Source organism: Mauremys reevesii, linkage group 11 (assembly GCF_016161935.1).
Source record: "Mauremys reevesii isolate NIE-2019 linkage group 11, ASM1616193v1, whole genome shotgun sequence".
Classification (NCBI taxonomy): Eukaryota; Metazoa; Chordata; order Testudines; family Geoemydidae; genus Mauremys; species Mauremys reevesii.
This window is the reverse complement of record NC_052633.1, coordinates 7,579,115-7,604,241: the sequence shown is the minus strand read 5'-3', so window position 1 is coordinate 7,604,241 and position 25,127 is coordinate 7,579,115. Positions and strand designations below refer to the sequence as shown.

The 25,127-nt window shown below is 46.1% G+C and overlaps 1 protein-coding gene and 1 long non-coding RNA gene across 3 annotated transcripts in view; one reads left to right on the top strand and one right to left on the bottom strand.

Moving 5' to 3' along the window:
• The window catches only part of LOC120374880 (aryl hydrocarbon receptor-like), a 113,403-nt gene that overhangs the window by 85,835 nt on the left and 2,441 nt on the right, over positions 1-25,127 (bottom strand). Inside the window, exon 2 of one of the 2 annotated variants that reach the window (XM_039495283.1) lies at positions 24,280-24,467. In XM_039495283.1, coding sequence (XP_039351217.1) covers positions 24,280-24,467 — 188 coding nt within the window. Of the gene's footprint in view, positions 1-10,340; positions 10,490-24,279; positions 24,468-25,127 lie in introns of those variants that run through there. The other variant, XM_039495284.1, reaches the window with a different exon arrangement.
• On the top strand, positions 3,730-8,196 carry LOC120374881. Its single transcript, XR_005586311.1, has 3 exons — positions 3,730-3,859; positions 6,352-6,522; positions 7,986-8,196. It is a non-coding gene; the product is annotated as an uncharacterized LOC120374881 (long non-coding RNA).

Genomic DNA, 25,127 nt, shown 5'->3' with positions numbered 1-25,127 from the left:
TCCATCAATGGGTATTAGCAGGAATGGTGTCCGTAGTCTCTGTTTGCCAGAAGCTGGGATTGGGTGACAGGGCATGGATCACTTGATGATAACCTGTCTGTTCATTCCCTTTGGGGCACCTGCCACTGGCCACTGTCAGAGGACAGGATACTGGGCTTGATGGACCTTTTGTCTGACCCAGTATGGCCGTTCTTATGTTCTTAAAACATTTGGAAAATTTGTTTCCTTATGTATCTAGTAAATTTAAGCTAGTTTTGTTTAAAGACAAAAATTAAAATGCTATTTTTGTGCATTTTTAATTGAGTTGAATTTCCATCCAAATAGCTCTTGACACAAATCAGAAGTAAAAAAGTTAATCTAGTAAATAACAATTGCATCATTTTCTAATATAATAAAAAATGTAATTTAAACTACATAGTTGCTTAAATAAATGCATATACATGGTTGGTTGTACCCACCTTCTTGAAAGCCTCCCTGCAGCAGGTGTGGGTCAACCTGTGGAACACTTTTGCCAGAGGATGTTGTGAAGGCCAAGACTATAACGGGGTTCATAAAAGACCTAGATAAATTCACGGAGGATAGATCCATCAATGGCTATTAACCAGGATGGGCAGGGATTGTGTCTCTAACCTCTGTTTGCCAGAAGCTGGGCATGGGAGACAGGGAGTGGATCACTGGATAATTACCTTTTCTGTTCTCTCCCTCTAGGGCACCTGGAATTGGCCACTGTCGGAAAACAGGATACTGGGCTAGATGGACCTTTGGTCTGACCTACTATGGCTGTTCTTATGTACTAATTTCTTCAACTCCCCGACTCCCCTGCAGACTGTCAGCCGGCTTCTGCAGGTTTTCTGGGGCTTAGCTCTCCAGCCATTTCACACTACAAAACCCCTTCCAGGGTTCAACAAACTGAGACAGAAGAATTTCCTTACCCTTCAGGACCAATTATAAATAAAAGTGTTTCTTGCTCTTTGGCCTAAATTCCCTCTCCAGGACTGGGTCAGCAGGGTTCCCTGTGAACTCCTGCCATGGATTCTGGCCAGCAGTGAAACTTGGCCCAGCCTGGTTCCTTTAGTTGTGGCCCAAAGAGTATCCTTCCTCACTCCACTAGCTCCAGCCAGGAACTGACTTGACAATAGCAGGCACCTCCTTTCATTTTTAGCCTGCTGGGCCTTGATTGGCTTGATTGAAGGGTCCCCAACTCTTCTAGCTACTGGAGGACCAGATCTCACTGGTTTCCAAAATGGCTGCTCCTAAGATGTCTTTCTAGGCAACCGGGAGGTCTAATTATTCCCTGCTCTTTTAGTCTCTGAGAACTGTTTCCTGGGGCAGGGTGCAGCAGACCAGTGGGGCCTCCAACAGGGGCTGTGAAGGCCTGGTAGCCCTCTCACATTATAGATATAGTATATCCTCCGGGTTCGCAAAAAGCAGCACTAAATCAAGTGTGAAGGCTATATATAGTTGCAAATCAACATGTTTTAATGATTACCAACCAATGAGAATCAACCTCTCTTTAGGAAAATATCTAAAAAGTACAAATAAAACACAAGATTAAAATCAATTATTTAAATCAAGGTTCCCCCCTGCTGATTTAAATCATGATTAAAATCAGTGGTTTACATTGCTTTGCTTTTAGTCAATCCACACTGGCTAGATGCTGAGCAATCAGTAACTCCCATTGCAACACCTAACAGCCAGTTTCAAAAGAACTCAGTACACGGTGTGCAAAGCTTTTTCGAAAACCCTAGCTACTTAAATGGAAACTGAGTATTTTCTAGAACCGATAACAACATAGTCAGCCCTCTCTAGGCCTTTCTATTGGACCTATCAGCATAGTCTGGTTTTGAAACATATCTTGTACAGAATTATAATAATTTACTCTTAAATATTCAGTTTGGGAACATCAGAACTACTGCATGTTAACATATCAGTGCCTGACGAACCAGGGAACTTTTCCTGGTATTTAGTAAAAGTCACTTGAAATAAAGAGGAACCTTTGTCCATCTGAAAGGTGAAACAAAGCCACTGGTATTACAGCTAGAAGAGATGGATATGCGGCATGAGTTCTTTCGAGTGGGTTCATACTTTAGTACTTATTTGGAGGGTTCTCTCTCACCAAAGAGATCTACTTTAAAAACACACACTGTTTTTTTCAGCAATAAGTGGCCATGATGGACTTGGAACATGGCCGTTCCGCACCTGTAGGTAAACAGGACAATCCCAAATCTGTCAACAAAAACCTGGCTTCCTTGCTTGGTGATATGCGTGTGAAGGGGATACTTGATAATTTCCTCTTTAAGGGGCAGAGTCCCAGGGGAAACCCTGGTCTGCCAGGGACTGGGACCAAAGCCCCCGCGGCCCAGATCTACCGCAGAGATGCAAGACCTTTGTGGACTCACTGTCTAGCCGGTGGACAGCGTACCCTGCTGCTCCAATGGAACAAGAGGGACACGCCGCAAAAGGAACCTCAAGAACTTTTCCTTTTCCTGATCCCAGCCTGGAGGTTTTACTGAAAGAGGGATGAATCTGGCTTCTCTCAGGCACAATCCCATTGACCATAGTGAGAGTTGGCTTGAATAAGAATGAAGACCCCTGATTCTGCAAAGCTTTCAACGTCCAATGGGTCTTAAGCATGTGCTTTACTGTAGTAGGTCTTTACTATACAAATAACAAGGTTCACAATAAAAAGGAATGTATTCCACATAACAAATCATGGGCCAGACAATTTTCCAGAATACTGTCAAAGTGTGGGGGATATGATAGAGGTATATAAAATCATGAGTAATGTTGAGAAAGTGGATAAGGAAAAGTTATTTACTTATTCCCATAATACAAGAACTAGGGGTCACCAAATGAAATTAATAGGCAGCAGGTTTAAAACAAATAAAAGGAAGTTCTTCTTCACACAGCGCACAGTCAATTTGTGGAACTCCTTACCTGAGGAGGTCGTGAAGGCTAGGACTATAACAGCGTTTAAAAGAGAACTGGATAAATTCATGGAGGTGAAGTCCATTAATGGCTATTAGCCAGGATGGGGTAAGAAATGGTGTCCCTAGCCTCTGTTTGTCAGAGGGTGGAGATGGATGGCTGGAGAGAGATCACTTGATCATTACCTGTTAGGTTCACTCCCTCTGGGGCACCTGGCATTGGCCACTGTCAGGAGACAGATACTGGGCTAGATGGACCTTTGGTCTGACCCGGTATGGCTGTGTTTATGTTCTTATGTTCTAAAGTGTATTCATACAAGCAAATTGTAGAAGGTATTTCATCAAAGACTGGACTATGTACTGAAGTTATGACAATGCCCACCAATTAAGATGCCCATTTGGGAATTAAAGTGGACCTAATTATATATGAGTTCTACAACCAATGGACAACTACCAGTAATTTATTTGTATTGCTCCTTTGGCCAGGAATAATCATGTAATTTACCAGACAGTTTGGGGAAAACAAAGAAAACAGCTACTTAAAAAAATAAATAAAGGAATTAGTAGGTTAGAGTCTCCATAGGTAAATCTTGCAAGGAAGGAGAAGAGTCTGTAAACCCTCTGTAAACAAGCAACATTTACTGAGCCCACTGTGCAGAGGGCGTGTGGTGTCAAGTGAAAGAATGAGAAAGGATTATGCGGTGAACAGTATGCCATGCACAATCAGATTAATCTGTCAGTATTCATTTGGAATGAGACATTGTACAAACCTCAACGCTGGAGCTAGGCGGGCAGAGAACAAGACAGATGTTATGAAAAGGGAGGATCTGGGATAGCAGAAAACAAGTGCTGCATTCTTCTTTTCATTTGCTGGTGTGCAAAGGAGCCTGGAGGGCCACATAACTCTGAGGTGCCGTAGGACGACTTTCGTGGTAAGACAGATACCGTGTGATCAGCATAGGAAACAACTGGCTGTAAGAAAGGCTGGTTAGAGCGTTCTAGCTGAGCAATGAATTGCAAGGGGAGGTGGAGGGGGAAGGAGGAACGTCTGTTCCTTGGGGGTTAAATTCTATACTGGGAACGTTATGGATGAGACCAGCCCCTCCCACAGGGAAGCAGCCTGGAGAGGAGACACCCCCATACCAGACCAATAACAGCAAGAACTCTGATGGGATCCAAACAGGTCTCTTTCCCTTCCTTCTGTAGGACACTGGGGCTGTTGTGCTGCAAAGGATCATGGGAATTAGCTCCCTATGTCTGGGAAATGTTTCTATTCTCATTCAAGCCCCAGAACTATGTTGATAGGTAAAAAATAAATGTGTAGGGCTCTTAATGGTCTAACTGGATTTTCACAGACACGGGGTCAAATCTGCCCTTGGCAACCCCAGTGAGGACTGAAAGGCTTTGTCCTAACTGAAGTCATTGGTCTTAACACAGGTGTTTCAGTAAAATGTGGTGGCCTGTGTTATGCATGAGGTCAGAGCAGGTGACCCTCTGGTTGCATCAAACTATGTGAAACTATGAAGACGGCAAACTGTACAGACGTAACCAAGGGCCCATCACTGTGCAAATGCTGGAGGCACGGAGAGTTAAGCAGGAGCCCAAACTTACAGCAGAGCTGATCACGCATACCTAGCGGAAGAGGAGTGTAAAGCGTTTGTCTCTTCAAGAGGGATTGTGCTGTGGGGATTCTGCCATTGAAAAGCAAAAGTGGAGGAAGAGGAAGGCTGATTGAAACAATCAAGGGTCTAATCCTGCCTTAGGAGTTGGCTCAGCCCATAAGACTACATCCCTCACACTCATTTTCTTCTGGTCTTACCAGCAAATAACTTTGCCTCTCGACTGTACAGGAAGTGGAAAGGCTCAAAGATTCTCTTTTCTTCTGGCACAGTATTGAAGTCTCAGACACACAAATATTTGATGGTGATAAAATGAACCAATCTGGGTTCAAGGAGAGGCCATGCTCCTCCTGCTTCACTGCCTTGGATTCTGCAGCTAGATGGTGAGACTGGGTCTTAGCTCAACAGAGCATTTCCAAGCAGTTTGCGATGGGGCTGCAGTGGAAAGTTGAGTCTAAAGCAGCTACCTCCTCACCCCGAGTATAAAGGAGTCTTGGCAGCCTTCCAGCCCATGCCCCCTCCGGAGATCACCTCAGTTTGAGCAGTTAGCAGGTCTCCCAACAGGCAGAAATCCTTTTGCTAGCTATACCTGCCCAGAGCTTCCCCTGGCTGGGGAAGATTTCAGCATTTCTTTGCAGTACAACCCATTCCATGCCCCTGCCACTCAGATACCAGCTCCGAGACGCCAGCTCCGATTACCAGGCACGCTCATTGAGATCCTGAGAGGTTGGGAGAGAACCTGAAAAAAACCTCTGGTCCCACCAAACTGCTCTTTTGCCAATACAGAGGTGACAAAAACCACAGGAGGGTAGGAAGAAAGAAAGAGCTCCAAGTTGATTGTATTAAAATTGGTTGATTAAAAATTGCCACATTTTCTTGCAAAGAGCCTTTTATCCCACAGCGTTCAGATCAGATTGCGACGGATGCAAACAAACAGGAAAGCAGGGAAGGCTCTGGGGTAACAGCGCTGCCATTGAAATGGGTGCCTTTGGTTGGTGATCTACAAAGCAGCCCTCATTAACAGAAATGTCAGGGTTGTACACGCTGGTGCTTTACATTCTTCCTTCCAGGGGCAGGCCAGGCGATAGAAAGAGCAATTGGCAGAGGGGCGGCTGGGGCTCCGTTTCACCCCTGAGCCCTTTCATTGGCTCACTCAGCTGCTTTGTCTAAAGTTTACTTAAGAGAGACTGGCAAACCAATTATGTTGTATAAGCTTCCCTGGCTGGATTTTACTCAAGCAAGGGGCCAGCTACTCTTTGAGTGTCCCTCTAACGCTGCAGCTAATTTGCTACACAAAAAAAGAAAGGGGGGAGGACGGGGGAGAAGGGCCCAACATCCAGCCAAAATAAACGAGGTTATTGTTGTGAAAAGCAGACAATGGGGCCCGGGGGAGGCTCAGCTGCTGTAATGATGTTGCGGACCAGCAGGACTTTGGAATGGGGCCAGCCTCTCTCAGTTGCAGCTACTTAATGATGTGGTTTTAAGGCAAGCCATTCACATGTCCTTCTGCGGCTGGGTGTACGGGTATTTGCTAGCTGCTCCATGCAGCACGTCACTGTTTTTAAACGCTGCCAACTCCATGGTCTCTTTGCCCTTGTAATATTAACACAGCTGGGCCTAAATCGTCCAAAGGGGATTGTAGTTCAGAATGTCCGGCTGGGGGCTCAGCTAAACGAACCAGTGCTCAGCACTTCCTGAAACATCGGCTCCTTGAAGGGGGTCTACCATTGTGCCCCCAAGAACTAAATACTTTGGGACATGTAACCCAGAGATTTTACATGTAGGGCCCCATCTTTCCTCTGCAGCCCTGGCTGGAGGGAACGAGAAGCAAGTGAGGAAGGAGCAGAAGGGAGCAGGCTGCCTCCATGCCATCATTCTCCCCTCCTGATGACTTTCTGCTGGGGCCTGCAGAGGTCTGAATCTATCGCTGGAGAAGGCGCAGGGAGAGGCCAGCCAAACGTTCATGACTTTGTCAGGTAAGTTAATGTGGAGCCTGCAAAGAGATTTTCTCTCTCCTCTGCTGGAGGCTGTCCATCTTACAGAGCACAGGAGTGGGATGTGGGGTATATGCAGCAGGGGATTTCCTAGCAGTGCAGATCCTCCAGGAATGACACTCAGGAAGCTAGAAAACAGTGTGGAGACATAATGTTTGTCTGATGAGATGACAAGATGAACTGCTATCCCCAAACAATAAGGTCACCATCAACTACAGATGGTCAGGACTGAAAAAAAAATTGGATTTTTGAAAAAAAAAAATTTTCCTTTTTTTTTTGACTTTTTTTTTGTGAATTTAAATTGATTAGACTAAAAAAGTTAAAGGAAAAAAAGGTCAACATCAAAACTTTTCAATAAACAAAATCTTTTGATGATTTTTTCATCCTGATTCAAGCCAGAGCAAAATACTGAACTTGGAAAATATTTAAGGAACATGGAAAGCATTTCCAGAGCTGGCTAGCCAGAAAGTTGTTCTAGTGGAAGGCCAATCTGAATGTCAGAAACGCTGGTGGATGGACAGTGTCCTCTGATCATCTCCTGATTTGACACCAGCTGACAGAGTGAGATCAGGACCGCAGTGCTCCCTCCTCTGGGGACAGGAGAACTCAGCTGGAAGCAGGTGTCTCTCGCAGGCAAGTGCCACACAGCTGAGACACACAAGCCCTAGGTGGTCATGCCAACAGATGTGTGTTGGCCAGTCACAAAAGGGCAATGACCAGCTATGGACATGAAGCAGCTCTCAGCTGCTCAGCAATTTCTGGCCTCCTGTCTTCACTGATCTGCCCTGGCTTGGGAGCCCTGCACACTGGCTGGGATGGGAAGATCCTTGGACGCATTTCTAAAGCCTAGGACAATCCTTGCCAAGCAGAACAGCTGGCAACAGTCCTAGGCACCAGTCCTGCCCACTTCCTCCCGATTCTTTGTTCCTTCCCCATCTTCACCCCCTTCCTCTCATTTGCAATCTTCCACCCAGAACTCAAAAACAGCTGCATGGATTTTATTCAGACTTTCCAGAATAATTCGCCTTTGATCTCAGATCCAGCATGAAAAAATGTTAGCTCCAGGGACACTTGCAAGAGTTATAAATGCCTCAAAGTAAGTGCTTAAAAATAGAATGCCCAATTCAAATTGAACTGTAACCTCTCTGCATTTTAAATCTTGGGCTCAGGGGACCACACGCAAACCAGCAGTGCTTCACTTTCCAGGTTCATACTGTAAGGACTAGAAATCATCAATTTAAAAAAAAAAAAAGATCTGTTGCTCAGTCAGGCTGTGTTTTTGCCCTCTTCACAAATACTGAGTCACACAGGCGCAATCTCAAGTAATGCCACTGTAATTCAACTCATGGAAGTAAGATCAGTAGTTAGGTGCAATCAATGACAAAACTGTGTGATCCTGCCTGAAAAGAAATGTGCTGATGATCAAATTCCATTTCTCTCCACAGGGCTGCAAGGTACAAAAGTGAAATGATAAGCTTGAGGAGGAAGGGGGAGAAAAAAGGCAGCACCTTATGGCATAACAATAGAGAAGCTTGTCACAACATATAAAACCTCCACAACAAGGCCACTGTCTCTTTGCTGGAGCACAACACTGCTAAAAGATGGTTGAACCAATTAGAAAGATTACGCTGGGAAAGGAAAAGACTATCACCAGAGAATCCCTCGCTATGAAAAAATTTGAAGGTAAATCCACCACCACCTGGGAGGTGGTGGCATCTCCATCCTTAGAGGTTTTTAAGGTCAGGTTTGGCAAAGCCCTGGCTGGGATGATTTAGTTGGGGTTGGTCCTGCTTTGAGCAGGGGGTTGGACTACATGACCTCCTGAGGTCTCTTCCAACCCTGATCTTCTATGATTCTATGAAGTCTAAGACACGAGTGTTAAGCACATTCAGAGTCATCTCCAGAATCCTCCTAGATATACAGGTGCTCCAAATATAAAAGAATGGGCCAGGCATTTCTCTTGAGAATTGATTTACCAGCTTTATGTAGCAAAAAGTAGATGTTCAGCAGGGTGCTAGATTATCGCGTAAATTTATTCGTTCCATAATCAGGGACTTAGCCAGCCTAGAAATACCAAAAGCAGCCTCTTTCCCAAAAGAGCTGCAGGCTCGCATGCAAGTTAAACAAGGTTCTCGAAACATTTTTTTCAAACGTACAGAACAGATCAGGTCTCATTCTGTTTGAGTTCTAGGTGTTGGTCAGGTCTCCCCAGGATGCTGCCCCTAGACATAAATTATGAGGACCTCACCCTCACTAAGTCTATCCCCCTCTGACTAGTAAGTGACTGGTAAGCTTCAAGCACTGCATGTAAGTGTTCAGTGAGATCAGTCAATTTGGTGCCTGATGCTCACTGTACTGGGTCCTGGAATGATTAGTGCAGACTACAGCTACCTCTTTGGGTTTGCTATTCATCTTATTCCGTCTCAGGTGAGAGATCTAGGGGATTTGCTATACAAGTTGCTGCTTCCTCAGTTGACACTGGCAGTTTGCATGTTCTGTTCCCATGTGTGTAACAGTCTTGTTTTCTGTACCTGAGCCTTTAGAGCAATTCTCCACTTACTCCACCATTCAATTCTAGAGTTGGTAGCTCCTCTCCTGTTGTATTTCCAAGTGTACAGTTGTGTTTTTAAGGGATTTAACTCACTCCTCTATTGTTTTTTTCTTTGAAAAAGTGCTGGCACCTACTCTACCCCAGAGAGAGCTTTTGGGTTCTCCCACAGGACCATCACTGCTACCTTCCGACTTTTTTGCAAGAAATCTCTAGGAAACATTAGAAATGTAAAAGCAGCAAAGAATCCTGTGGCACCTTATAGACTAACAGACGTTTTGCAGCATGAGCTTTCGTAGGTGAATACCCACTTCTTCGCCGAAGAAGTGGGTATTCACCCACGAAAGCTCATGCTGCAAAACGTCTGTTAGTCTATAAGGTGCCACAGGATTCTTTGCTGCTTTTACAGAACCAGACTAACACGGCTACCCCTCTGATATTAGAAATGTACCTCTCCCACCAGAGAGCTGTTAAGCTGCTTTAGCTGAACACACAGTGCACTGATAGGAGGATGGAGAAGTGGTGTTCTGTTACTGATTGAGGATCCTGAATGAGTTTTGTTGTTTCTTTCCAGTTTTGTGGGTCCCAGCATTTCTATCTCCATTTCAGTTTGGGGAGCGAGAGCTGCTGAGGAACAAGCCACCCATTTGAACCAAGCTCAAAAAACAATGCAAATTACTATTCAATCATTTCATTAAGAAGACGGACACTTTCTCTTTACTGTTAGATCCTGCTCTTCCCCAAGAGAAGAGCCCAATTACCTTCCCCTGGCTCCCAATCCTCTTCTCCCGCACAATCCACCTTCACTGCCTCTCATTTATAAGAAGGAACTTTGAATACAGATGTTCTGTGGCCCAGACAACCACCACCGCCAAATGCTGCTCCCATTTACACTTGAACATCCATCCTACAGGCTATAAGCAAGTACAGTCCAATGAGTTATGAAGTGAGTCTTTCAGGGAGAAAGAACAGAGTTTCTTGGGTGGTTGGGTAGAGTGTAGAAGACAGGCTCATTGGCTGGGTCCGAGGATAGTTCAGTGTTACAGTTTTGCGTAAATGTAAATGGTTACTACTAATATATATGCTAGTAGCACCGAAAGGCCTCAGCTATGATAAGGGTCTGATTGCGCTAGGTGATGTACAAACGCAGATAAGAGACAGTCCCAGCCTTGGAGAAATCACAATTTAAAAGACAGACAAAGGGGATGAGGTTGGGAAAGGTATAAGCAAATAGTTACAGAGAAGCACTGACCTGCCCCAACTCAGATCTCCTCCTTCTACCCATACAAAACATTTCTCCCTGCTATTTTTTCTACTGCACTGACTCCCAAAGAAAAATTCAGAGCAGTGGGCAGGTAGCCATTGGATGTAAGCAGGAAAGGAGTCCAGTAGATCAGTGTGATTTACACCCATCTGGTATTCTGTGGGGATGCAGAACAAAGAATGTTGGCCATACTCACACAATGGGGGGTTCTATCCTGGAAGCAGTTACTCTAAAAAAGAGTTAAGGATTGTGGCAGATAATCAGCTGATCATGAACTCCTAGTGCAATGCTGCAGGCAAAAGAGCTAACGCAATCATGGGATGTATAAACAGGGGAATCTTGGTCGGGTTATTTTACCTCTGTATTTGGCAGTGGTGTAACTGCTGCTGGAAAACTGGGTCCGTTTCTGTACCCTCATGTAGAAGAGTGCTGAAGAATGTTATTGCTGCGATGCTATTAAGACAGCTAAGTTTTTACAGCCGCTCAGTGTGTCTGTCCTTGGAGTTCTGGTGTTATCCGCACTAGCTCAGAACACAGCCTGCTAATTCAGCAGACCTCAGTGTTACTCATAGAGAATGACGACAGGCACAGTTCGGTGACAAAGGCACTCAGCCAGGTTTATTGCCCTCAAGTCCTAATGACTCACACAACTTGCACAATTACCTTAACACATGAGTGACTAGTGGCAAGGACAATTCAGTAAGTAGCAGAAGTCCCTGCTGTCCCCTCGGCCATACAAAGGGTTAAGGCAAGGTACCCCGACATTTATAGTGAGACAAACAACTTACATACCACCTTGCATGTTTCATGACATCTGTTTGTTACCTCCCCTTGTTCCTGATATCTCAGACACAATATCCCTATTCATTGTTCTGTCAACCTTATCTTGTACTAGATTGGGGTTTATCTGTGCTCGCCTTCTGAAATATATTCACAGAAATATCTAGTGCCTAGTACGCTAGCAGCAACTTTGCCATGTTCATGGACTGGACAGTGAACTTGTGAGTATCTGATTTAATACATGGCCTGACTTTGGTTCACAACCTTTGGTTTAGATCTGAGGTCCTGAACCAAGCCCAGAGATCCAGGCTCGCTCTCTCAACTTCACCCCAGTTCAAGAGGAATGTTGATAAATTGGAGGGGGTTCAGAGAAGAGCTGTAGGAATGATTGAAGAGTTAGAAAACCTGATTTATAATAATAGACTCAAGGAGCTCAATCTATTTAGCTTAACAAAGAGAAGGTTAAGAGGTGACTTGATTACAGTCTGTAAGTACCTCTAGGGGGGAAACAAATATTTAATAATGAGCTCTTCAATTTAGCAAAAATAAATCTAACACAATCCAATGGCTGGAAGTTAAAGCTAGACAAATTCAGACTGGAAACAAGGCATGCATTTTTAAACAGTGAGAGTAAATTAACCACTGGAACATCTTACCAAAGGGTCTTGGTGGATTCTCCATCATGGACCACTTTTTAATCAAGACTGGATGTTCTTCTAAAATATCTGCTGTAGGAACTACGCTGAAAGGAACAAGACCACTGGAGCAGCTGGAGATGGTGGGGTCTGAGGTGCTACTTCTTTGTATGTGTCAAAACCTGGTGGGTGGCAGTCTAGACATGTTGGTGTCTGGAGACCTGGTTTTGGGGGAAGAGGGAAATGTCAAAGAAAAAGGAGTCAAAAGAGTCACCAAGTGAGAGGATAGGAAGGTGCAGATGAGGATTTCAGTAGAAGTGGAGTCATGGCTGCTGCTTCAATACTACAGCAATGGGGACCAGATAGATGACTAGATAGACAGAGTGACTCCAGTGCTGCTAACAGCTATGTGGCTGAGATTAGAATCTGGCCTAGGGTGACCAAGAAGGAGAAGACAGATGAGAGAAGAGACCAGAACTGAAGCTGTAGAGAAGGAGTCTTGGGGCAGGGTAGAGTTCTGATAGGTAGGAGTGGAGCTGTGGAAGGAGATGCTAAGATGCTTCTGTAGCTATGGGTCTAGTCCAGGAGGCTGGAGCGTCGCATAGCATCAAAGGCTGAAATGAGATAGAAGACGGCGAGAGAAAAGTAGCAGAGAGGTGGCAGAGGTAACTGAGCTGCTGATGTCCAGAGCAAGGAAAGGGAAACAGTTCCACACCATTGGGAGGGATGAATGTCAGGAGAAGAGGCAGTTTTCTTATGGGAAGACATAATTGCAAGGATCCTGAGAGCCAAGGGACAGGGAGAAGATGAAGGAAGGAAAATGAGACCCAAAGATTTGTGTATATGGCAGACAAGGTGCCACCACAAATTAGGACAATTTTAGCCTAAAAGGAAGCCATGAATTCCTTGAACCAAGCCAGGGCAAGGCTGGGAAGGGAGGGCCAGAGAGTGCCCAGAGCAAAGAACCGAGCGTCAAGATTGGGGATGGAGGAAAAAGGAGAAGCTACAACTGAGTGACGTCAGGAGAAGAGAAGAACCAGCGTGAACACCAGGAGCTCACTCCGCTGACATGCGACTCACGTCCCACTAATTGTTAGCCTATAGTGGGGCTAGACTAGAACACGTCAAACAAAAGTAGCCCCTTGGTAATTCTCTGACCTGGCAGTACAAGAGAATCTCATCCTAACTGGGACTAATGTTATTGGAACACACTGATGGCTGTGATGAAAAGCCCATGTCACCGCAGATAACGCAAACGAGGCTCTAATGATGGCTTCTCCCAGACAATGTTTTCCAAAAATGTCGAACATCATAAAGAGCACATTACTTCTGTGCTAACCTCTCCATCAAGTCCTGCTTATTCCAGGATTTTAGGTTCCAGGAGAAAGCTGTGAAGGTAGCACACATGGTACATGTTACACATCTGCTTTTCAGCTGTAGGAGGTCACTTCGGGCTTGTCTCTATGGAGGGTTAGTGCACGGCAAGCTGGGGGGAAAATCTACTATGTTCTGCCCTGACATGCATTAACTGGCCATGTGGATTCTGCTACCATGCACTGAAAGTTCTGTAGTAAGTCAACGTGCACTAGGCAACTGCTAGTGCACAGTAGCAGGGCCCACACAGCCAATTAGTGTGCGGCAGGCTAGCGTGCTGTAGATTCACAACCCTGCTTGCTGCACACTAACTCTCCATATAGACAAGCCCTTAGGCTCTGCCATACCAGCAGCACAACCCCCACTCCCAGCCCTTCTATTCTGGACAAACAGTTCCAATTTACCAGTTGCGCACTTTGAAGTTAGGATATGCCCGGCTTAAATTTGCCTGTGCAACCTTAATTCGGCTCCCCTGTGCATGTGCGTTATGATGCCATCTTTACTTTTGTAATCACATACTGTTTTTCCACAGGACCCCTGCCTCACTCAGTGCACAGGATGGATGGTGCTCTCTCAATGAGAGGCGACTGAATGTTCTGTTTTATCCCCATTATCCAATGTTCGGCCTCAGGCCTTTTTTCTTTCATGCTATTCAAACCCGACTCTCAAGACAAAATTATTAATTTCTCATGTGCATCACTATAGAATATGAGTGCTTCACAAACAGTCATTTAATTAATTTTCCCAACACCCCTGTGAGATGGGGGGAGGGTCTTATTATCCCCTTTGTGAAGATGGAAACTGAGGTACAAAGCGATGAAAGGCAAAAGTATCTGCTAATTTTGGGTGCCCAATTGGAGACACCAATTTTCCAGGGCAGCATTCAACTGTCTTAACCCCAAGACCATCCTTGCTCTTCCTGCAAGCCCCTGCCTCATTCATTACACACCTTCCAACCTCAGCAACAAATGAGGCACAGATTAGGAATTAATTATGTGCATTATCATAGCACCTAGGAGCCCTAGTCATGGACAAGGACCCTACTGTGCTAGGCACAGCCCCCCCCCCATTTATAACTAAGTATTAGATAAGAGACAATAGTTGGATACAGACAGACAGGAAACAATGAGACAATATTGGTCGGCTTGACAGGCAGTGGTCTCAGCACACCAACAGCCTAACTGCTGTCAATTTTTTTGTAGACATGAGGACAGAGTAGAGTTTTGAGGAACCTACAGACAACAGTCTCCTTCATTGCACACCTTGATTCGTCCCCTGAGCAAAACCATCCTGTGCACTGAAGAAGGCAGGAGTCCTGTGCAAAAAACCAGTATGGAATTCAAGACTGCACCATAACGGATACTGGGGGACAAATTAAAGTTGCAGAGGCAAACTTAACCCTGACATTTCCTGACATCTGAGTGCATTGATATTCCACCACATTGACACTCACATGGGTCCTGTCACACAGACCTCTGCCACATGAGCTAATGGAGTACCAGACCTGATCACAGTGGTAGGCTGTCATCCCCTCTGTGCCTCAGCACTAGAGGGGGAGGAGATGCTTTGCCAGTGGTTTCAGAGATATTTCCCAACAGCAGAGGAATGGAGAAACTCAGGGATTTTGCGTTCCATTCCAAGCTCTGGAGAGGCGTGTGCTCCACACTTCCCCCATGCTTACCCTTTCCATTCCATCCTTAAGTCTCTTAGGGAGCTTTGTAATATTTTATCACCCTCCACTAGCTACAAGTTGTTCTGATTTTCTAGCCTGTTTTCCCCCCTCCCTATTTGCAGCATTAGGTGGTTGCTCCCTGTTTTGCAATTAAAAGACAATTAAAACAAGCACTGTCTTTTATTTCCTTTACTAGTGGATTTTTCATGGGAAGGGGAGATGCGTGCTTCACCTTGGAATCTGGCTCTCCATAACTCTTGTCTAGCTCATTGACAACAAGCTTAAAGAAAGACTGAGCCCTCGCCAAACAAAAGCTACAATACATTTTAGCTTTTTGTTTTTAAATACTTTTTTATGGGCGGCAGTAATAGGGCAGTTCCGTAATTTGTGGTCAGTGGCTTTCCACAAATTGCAAGCATCAAGCCCCAGAGCTCTTGAAACTAGCGAGACCCTGTTGAAAATGAAAGCCCTGTGTAATGCTGAACAGGTTTTTGTTTTGTTTTGTTTTTTTAGAAAAAGGAATCTCTATTTCTGTTGCATGGAAATAAAGTTCAGTTTGTTAACCAATGGAAGCGGCTGGCACCCGTAACAAGCCACGGTGCATAGTTCTTAGCTGATGTATGAGCTAGGAGGAAAACCCAGTGCTCACACTGAGGTCGCATTTCTTTATGTGCACAGAATGCGAATTACATAGTGTATGAATTTTTATTCGACTCAAGTTGTACATGCAGCATCATACTTGTACCAGGCTGGCTCATCCCTTAAGGGCTGGAGGGTCTGGGGCCAGCCAACCCCGAGTACAAAAGAGGCCTGCCAGGGTTGGATCACTGTGAAGGGCAGCAGGTGGCTGTAGTGACGGGGAAAGCCCAGGAAGCTGCAGGGAAAGAGAAAGGTCCTACAGGCAAGACCCTGATGCTACGGGGTTAGAAGCCAAAACCCGAGTCTCCAGCCAGGCAGGGCCTGGGGGTGGCCGGCCAAAACAGGAAAGGCCCTGGGCCGGAAGGCCAAGGAGCAGGGTGAACTAGAGCCTGCGGGGAATAAGCAAGCTCCAGTAGAAAGCCCTGGGAGGTGGGGTTTCCCCACTGAGACTGCAGGCAGGAAAGGCCTGGGAGTGACCCAGCGAGAGGGTAAACCCGATGGACTGTGTTGGGGGACTTGGAGGTTTATTTCTGTGAATAAGCTCGGCCCCTGAGAAGGGGTGGGGAATGGACAAAAAAAGCCTGGGTGCTGTTTGTTTAAGAAGCCCTTGGAGGAGAAAATCCCTGCAGAGGCACCCTGGCCATCAGGGGGCACCCAGGAGGCAGCTGACCCCTCCTCCCCACACTTCAGTCCTTTTCTAAGGAGACTGCTCCAGAGCTGATCCCGGTTCAGCCACGCATTTTGCAGGCAGAGCTTTGCACCAGGAGAGCAAACCTTTGGAGGGGAAATGTACATGGATTCTGTCCCTCTTGCCTTGGGCGTGTGGGGTAGGAGGCCTATGTAAAAGGGTTGACACTCGTCCGGTTTTCACCCGGATAGAATCAATTCTGAACCACTTAAAGGAGGGGGAAGTGATCAGGAACAGTCAGCATGGATTCACCAAGGGCAAGTCATGCCTGACTAACCTAATTGCCTTCTATGATGAGATAACCGGCTCTGTGGATGAGGGGAAAGCAGTGGATGTGCTATTTCTGGACTTTAGCAAAGCTTTTGATACAGTCTCCCACAGTATTCTTGCCAGCAAGTTAAAGTAGTATGGGCTGGATGAATGGACGGTAAGGTGGATAGAAAACTGGCTAGATGGTCGGACTCAATGGGTAGTGATCAATGGTTCCATGTCTAGTTGGCAGCCGGTATCAAGTGGGGTGCCCCAAGGGTCGGTGCTGGGGCCGGTTTTATTCAATATCTTCATTAACGATCTGGAGGATGGTGTGGACTGCACCCTTAGCAAGTTTGCAGATGACACTCAACTGGGAGGAGTGGTTGATATGCTGGAGGGTAGGAATAGGATACAGAGGGACCTAGACAAATTAGAGGATTGGGCCAAAAGAAATATGATGAGGTTCAACAAGGACAAGTGCAGAGTCCTGCACTTAGGACGGAAGAATCCCATGCACTGCTACAGACTAGGGACCGAATGGCTGGGCAGCAGTTCTGCAGAAAAGGACTTAGGGGTTACGGTGGACGAAAAGCTGAATATGAGTCAACAGTGTGCCCTTGTTGCCAAGAAGGCTAATGGCATTTTGGGTTGTATAAGTAGGGGCATTTCCAGCAGATTGAGGGAAGTGATCATTCCCCTCTATTCAGCTCTGGTGAGGCCTCATCTGGAGTAGTGTGTCCAGTTTTGGGCCCCACACTACAAGAAGGATGTGGATAAATTGGAGAGAGTCCAGCAGAGGGCAACAAAAATGATTAGGGGGCTGGAACACATGACTTATGAGGAGAGGCTGAGGGAACTGGGATTGTTTAGCCTGCAGAAGAGAAGAATGAGAGGGGATTTTATAGCTGCTTTCAACTACCTGAAAGGGGGTTCCAAAGAGGATGGATCTAGACTGTTCTCAGTGGTAGAAGATGACAGAACAAGGAGCAATGGTCTCAAGTTACAGTGGGGGGAGGTTTAGGTTGGGCATTAGGAAAAACTTTTTCACTAGTAGGGTGGTGAAGCACTGGAATGGGTTACCTAGGGAGGTGGTGGAATCTCCTTCCTTAGAGGTTTTTAAGGTCAGGCTTGACAAAGCCCTGGCTGGGATGATTTAGTTGGGTTTGGTCCTGCTTTGAGCAGGGGGTTGGACTAGATGGCCTCCTGGGGTCCCTTCCAACCCTGAGATTCTATGATAGTCCAGGTGTCAGCTTGTGTGTCTGGGTGCCATTTCACAAGCTCTGATGTCTGTTTTATTTTATCTAAGGGGGAAGAGCTGGAAAAAGGGGTGGGGCCTCAAGGGAAGAGCTGGAGCAGGGGGTGGGGCCTCGGGGTCCTGTTACCAGCCATTAGAAATATAGCAACCCTACTACGTGATCATCTGAAAGCGACTGTTTCGGTTGCAGTGCATGATACAGTCTTACGTATACCAATCCAGGTGATCTCCAAGTAGTCAGAGAGGGCACCGAGATTACGTATGTAATCCTCTAAGACCTGTGTGTATTTCACGGCTTCAGCACGATCCTCAGATAAATGCTGGATATTGTACTGTTGGTGAACTTCAGGCTTGCACAGAGTTGGAAAAGAGTGAAAGATGAACAAACTAGTTTAAGGTCTGAGTTTGCTGGTGCTTCTGTGCTGCCAAAGACCCGGTGAGATTTCACTATGGAGCAATTTCTGACAAGGATGTGATCAATTTCTTTCATGGCATGTCCACTAGTCGATCTCCAACTCCAACAATGGTTATTGTGGCACCTAAAACCAGGCACCCATAGCAGACAAGCCCTCAGTGGCACACAAGGGCAGAAGCTGAGTGGTGCTGGCATTTGGAAACCCACCACAGTTTCATACCCAGTTTGATGCAGCATTGAAATCTCCAAGCACTAGCAGTGTGTCATGTGGCAGAGTAGAATGGATATTTGCTGCTAGCTGGTGGCCAATATACCCAACGGCCCAGTAATGCACATGTATAATGAAGAGATAGTTATGGTGTCCTTTTCTGCAGCTGATGCATCTTCTGTTGTCATGAAGGCCACAACGACAAGATGGCAATGAAGCCAAGCACAAAATAAGCATGGAGAAAGGAGTTTCCATATGGTTAAAGTCTGTTCTAAAGGCTGTCTCATGACAAGTGCCACACCCAAGTCTGGTGGGGACCACCGAAGTGGAGGAAGGTTGCTCCTTCCACAGCAATATGATCGCTTTGCAAGCCTGTGCAATGCCAGCGACTACGATCTTGTGGCAAGCGAGTTCTTTGACAAGAGCCATCTTGCAGCCAGTGCTGTTCAGTGTGAACACATTCCATGTGACGAGACGGAACGTGACTAAGGTCTGGTTTGGACTTCCAGGAAGTTGGGGTTATCAGGGCTGTGCTTTCCCTGAGAGGGGTTTAGGTCACACCCGTCCTGCAGGTGCAGAACATTTCCATCCTCCAGGAGTTGGCAGTAGCAGGGGCGCTACTGGTGCTCTTGTCATGGGCAGGGCTGATGCCTCTTCATTTCATTTTTCTTCTTTGGGACTGGGGAGGTGCAGTGAGTATCTTGTTTTTGGGGTGACAACACACACCACCCCCCTCCCCAGGAACTCGTCTGACAGATGCTGTTGGTTCCTTAGGGCCTGGATAGCCTTTTCAAAGATCTAGCTGTTCTCCTCCCTGTGCGGTCCACACATTCACAGTCGCAGCTCATCCACATTCACCACCATTGGGGAACTTGGCCCACATCCACCGGATCCATTGTTGGCCATCACTCCTTACCCTGAGCAGGGACCCTTATTGGGTGCCACCAACGGGCCAGTCAGATCCAAGGCTCACGTGGGGAGAGATGACCACATCCTGAAGCAGAGCAGCTTATGCTACTGCTAACCATGACTCTTGCTATACAAAACCCCCTTAAATGTACAGAAGGAGTTTTGCTACACACTATTGATTTCAATGGGAATAGGGTTAGAAGCCAAAGTCAAAAACTAGCATCCACAGTCTTCGGCCAAGATCAGACATTGACAGACCCAAATCCAAGAGCACAAGAAAAACTCAAGGGTAGGGAGCTTATTGTCACATTATCTCATTTAATATAAATAACATGACTTGGAAGAGTCTGTATTTTTAGTGGACGTAATCTAGACTAATAATAAAAGTCGGTAATACTGGGCTTGTATGGGTCAGTGTACACTTTAGACGTGCATTGAGGTAAGCTAAGAGACACTTAATGCTTGTGAAAATGAAAATATGGAAACTAGAAATGTTTCACTGCACAAGGCAGTCTCAGTATGATCTTTAGGAAGAGCGCATAAAACCAGAGTACAAGAGTCTTCACAAACAAACCACACTGAGCCGAATATGATCAGAGCGAATGAATAACGCTGGAAAACTCTTTAAATATCACTAACTGTTTTGTATTAAACAGTTTAAAGGCTGCAGGGCTAATTAAGAAACACATCTCTAGGTTTGTGGTAGCGCTTTCATCTATAAGGATTTGTGTTTCCTTAATGCAGATTTAATCTGACTGAGCCAGTCACATAACCAAGGATGCTTCCTCAAACTGAGCTGTTGTCTTTATGGAGGGAGGTATAGTCCTAAAACCCCAGGTGTGCTTCAAAGTACACTATATTATGCTTAGCATTTTGAATGCTAGCAGCTAAAAAACAAATTAAATTCCAGTATGGGGGGCGAGGACACAAAAATATATTAGGAAGCTTAAGCAAGGCATTTTATGGTTTCTTTTGTTGCAAACATAGAGAGGCCAATATGCCCAAATGCACCAGGAATGTAAAAACTGGGATTCATAGATTCTAGGGCTGGAATGGACCTCAAGAGGTCATCGAGTCCAGTCCCCTGCCCTCATGGCAGGACCAAATACTGTCTAGACCATCCCTGATAGACATTTATCTAACCTGCTCTTAAATATCTCCAGAGATGGAGATTCCACAACCTCCCTAGGCAATTTATTCCAGTGCTTAACCACCCTGACTGTTAGGAAGTTTTTCCTAATGTCCAATCTAAACCTCCCTGGCTGCAGTTTAAGCCCATTGCTTCTTGTTCTATCTTTAGAGGCTAAGGTGAACAAGTTTTCTCCCTCCTCTTTGTGACACTCTTTTAGATACCTGAAAACTGCTCTCATGTCCCCTCAGTCGTCTCTTTTCCAAACTAAACAAACCCAATTCTTTCAGCCTTCCTTCATAGGTCATGTTCTCTAGACCTTTAATCATTCTTGTTGCTCTTCTCTGGACCCTCTCCAATTTCTTCACATCTTTCTTGAAATGCGGTGCCCAGAACTGGACACAATACTCCAGTTGAGGCCTAACCAGCGCAGAGTAGAGCGGAAAAATGACTTCTCGTGTCTTGCTCACAACAGACACGTTAATGCATCCCAGAATCGTATTTGCTTTTTTCCCCCAAAAGCATCACACTGTTGACTCATATTTAACTTCTGGTCCACTATAACCCCTAGATCCCTTTCTGCCGTACTCCTTCCTAGACAGTCTCTTCCCATTCTGTATGTGTGAAACTGATTGTTCCTTCCTAAGTGGAGCACTTTGCATTTGTCTTTATTAAACTTCATCCTGTTTACCTCAGACCATTTCTCCAATTTGTCCAGATCATTTTTTAATTATTTCAGAAATGTAAAATGAACAGGTAGTTATGCAAGTTTCTGGGTGTCTGTAACCCATGAAGTGCACACTATCCCCACGACATAGACTGTTGTCTTCTCCTTCCGAATTCAATGTCTGCAGTATCTTGGCAGAATTTCTTTTGAAATTCTTAGACAAGGAGTGTCTAAGCACTGTAACTTAAGTTTTGATTCCTTGTGACAAGACCAGCCATTTTAAGGCTAAAGGTTTAAAGAGTGGCTCCTGTGCCTCAATTTTATAAATTCTTTTAAGCTGTGATTTTTAAATTATTAATGCTTCAAGAGAATGCAAAGCCCGCACTGCACCACTGATTTTCATCAGACATCATCAGCTCACTGTCAAAACAAGCCATTTTTCTGCAATATGAAAACCTTTACATAACACAACCCAAACCAAGCTATATTTCTCCAAATCTGATGCCATTATTTCAGAGAGTCAGAGGATTATAATAGAGGTGGGAAACCGCCAAAGAGCTGAATTTATTCTACAATGCTGCTACTAAAAAATGTTGCATTTGATATGTTCAATACAGTGAGGGCTCACATATAGGAACTGTTTAATAGTGCAAATGCAAAGTTAAAAATAAAATAGAAATAGTTATCAACTCAATGTCAACTGATTTGGCACTGCAGAGTAAAATAACTGCTTTCTAATAACATCGGCTTTTCATTTCACCAGCCTGCCCATCCTTTAAGCACTGTATCATGTTTAAAGCAGATTTATACCAGAGCAAAACTACATGGAATTCAAATAAAAATTCTTGCAGATGTTTCTATAGTAAGTCAAATGAATATCGTTTTCAAACTGATGCTGTTTGTATAGAAAAAGTCTAACCAAAGTCTAAATATGAAAAGAGACATACTGGGTCATCTAGCCCAGTATTCTGTCTTCCGACAGTGGCCAATATTACATGCTTCAGAGGGAAAAAAACCAAAACACGGCAATTTTCAAGTGATCCATCCTCTGTTATCCAGTCCCAGCATCTGGCAGTCAGAGATTGAGGGACAAGAATGGAATATATTAATGTTATATTACAATGGCATGATAATAGCACCAGATAAGCATGAAGCAATGCTTCAATTTCAGAGGGCTTTTTACCTTCCCAGTGACTTCCCTTAATATGAGTGTGACGTGGCAGATCCACATTACACTGTGTTGGTGGTTAAAATCCGTTTTAATGTCTACAGGTGTGGGGGCGAGTGAAAGGTGCTGACAACATGCAGGAATCAGATTCTCACAATAACCACTCCCTTATGCAAATGAAAGGATTGTCCTCTGCTGGCATGTTAACACACAGGGTGAGATTTCCCTGCAGTGCACACCTTGCTGGTTCTGTTGCAGTGCTGAAGGGAACATGGTGTTGTGACGGGTTGGTTCACAGAAACCCCCTTTGGGACTGCCACCTGATGTGCTTTGAGTAACTCTGAGTCTGTTTTCCCTGCCAGCTTGGGACTTCAGCACCTGCCTGGTTTGAGCCAGACACGCTTGCCTGCTACAAACCCAGACCCAGGTCTGAACCATGTACCCCAACAGCTGCAGGGCCGCCCAGAGGGGGGGGCAAAGGGGGCAATTTGCCCCGGGTCCCGGGCTCCGCAGGGGCCCCCCAAGAGAACAGCGGGGGCTCCCGCCTCCGCCCCTCTCCTGGAACCTCAGCGCATCAAGCGCCGAGTCTCCGCCGGGGCCCCTGAGCCCCGCCCTGCTCCGAGCCGTGTCGTCAGGGGGCGGGGCTGGGAGCTCTGGGCTGAGCTCGGCTCCCTCCGCTCGGCGTGGAGCTCCCAGCCCCGCCCCCTCCCCACACGGCTCTGAGCGGGACGGAGCTCAGGCCCCGCCGGCCACACGCTGCGGCTGTTCCAGCAAGGCACTGAGACTCCGGGTGAGGAGGGAGCCGGGGGTAAGAGGTTGGGGGCGGGGCGGAAGCGGGGGCCGCCGCCGAAGCGCAGCCTGGTCTTCGGCGGTAATTCGGCGGCGGGGGGCCCTTCCGTTCCGGAACCCGCCGCCGAAGTGCCCCGAAGACCCGCGGTGGGGGCCCCCCGCCGCCGAATTACCGCCGAAAACCGGGCTGCACTTCAGCGGCGGGTCCCGCTTCGGCGGTAATTCGGCGGCGGGGGGCCCCCGCCACGGGTCTTCGGGGCACTTCGGCGGCGGGGGGCCCTTCCGTTCCGGGACCCGCCGCCAAAGACCCGGGGCCCCCGGAATCCTCTGGGCGGCCCTGAACAGCTGCAGGCTTAACTGAAAACAGCTTAAGAAGTGTTCCTGTCTCCAACGCTCAGATGCACAGCTCCCAATGGGGTCCAAACCCCAAATAAATCAAATTGTTTGCCCTCTATAACACTGATAAAGAGATATGCACAGCGCTTTGCCCCCTCCCCCTGGTATTAATACATACTCTGGGTTAATTAATAAGTAAAAAATGATTTTATTAAATACAAAAAGTAGGATTTAAATGGTTCCAAGTAATAACAGACAGAATAAAGTGAATTACCAAGAAAAATAAAATAAAACATGCAAGTCTATGCCTAATACAGTAAGAAAACTGAATACACATAAAATCTCACCCTCAGAGATGTTTCAATAAGCTTCAATCACAGACTGGACGCCTTCCTAGTCTGGGCACAATTCTTTCCCCTGGTACAGCCCTTGTTCCAGCTTAAGTGGTAGCCAGGGGATTTCTCATGACTGCAGCCCTTTTTGCTCTGTTCCACCCACTTACATATCTTTTGCATAAGGTGGGAATCCTTTATCCCTCTCTGGGTTCCCACCCCTTCCTTCTCAATAAAAAAGCACCAGGTTAAAGATGGATTCCAGCTCAGGTGACATGATCACATGTCACTGTAAGACTTCATTGCCCACTTGCCAGCACACAGGAATACAGGAATTCTTACAAGTAAAATAGAGCCATCTACAGTCATTTGTCCTGGTTAATGGGAGCCATCAAGATTCCAAACCACCATTAATGGCCCACACTTTGCATAATTACAATAGGCCCTCAGAGTTATATTTGAGTGGTACATTTATACAAATAAGATGACCACACTCAGTAGATTATAAGCTTTGTAATGGTACCTTACAAGAGACCTTTTGCATGAAGCATATTCCAGTGACATCATATTCACACTCATTAGCCCATTTTCATAAAATCATATCGGGTGCAACGTCACAGTGTATTTAATGGGAAAGGGCCAACTCCAGTCTCCCACCCTCCCCCCAGTTTGCTCTTACTGTTGAAGAAGTTCTTGGCCCTGAGATAGCTGACACTGAGGCGTAGGATGGAGAGTTTATCCAGGGTAGAGATGACCTCCTCAGGGAAAGGCAACAAGCTAGCCAGCCGCTCCAGCTCCGAGTTCAGCCGATCCCTATGGCGCTTGGAGGGGTTTGACTTCACACCTTCTGGGGGCGGCGGCTTCACTCTGCCAGGGGAGGAGCCAAGGGAGACACATCACAAACACACCTGTGCCCAGGGAGAGGGTGGTCCTCAGCAGAGTTCACAGCACTCTCCAGCACATAGCAAGGGTGAGAGAGGCTGGGTGCCGATCTCCACTCTTGATTTCTAACAGAATGGGAGCTCTTACTTCAACCTCTTATTCATTCCTGCTATTAATATGCTTCTAGCACCATGCATGCTGATCCCCAGATGAATAACATATGGCCCCTGCCCCCGAGCGCTTACAATTAACACTTTTGCCTCAAAACAAGAATGAACTGCAGCTGTTCTTCATGATCCCAGTCAAAGCCCTGCCAAGGGCAGAGGGAGGGCAGGGATTTCAGCAGATGTTACTGAGCGTGCTCAATTTGTGTGAGCACAAACTCAGTACAAGCCAAGCAGCAACTGGGGGTGGGGGGCACGTGACCTTGCATGCACCCCTCCCCCCGCCCCCACACACTTCACCTCTGATTCCAGTTGTTCCTGCCATCATGCTACCAGACTTCCCAACCCTAACAATGGCCTTTGTCAGTCACTTGCCCTTCATTTACCTATGCAAAGGGCCATGCCACTTTTCCCCAAGGACATTTATCTGTTTCATTTTAAACAAACGAATCCAGGTTCAAGAGGGCACTTGCTCAATGCA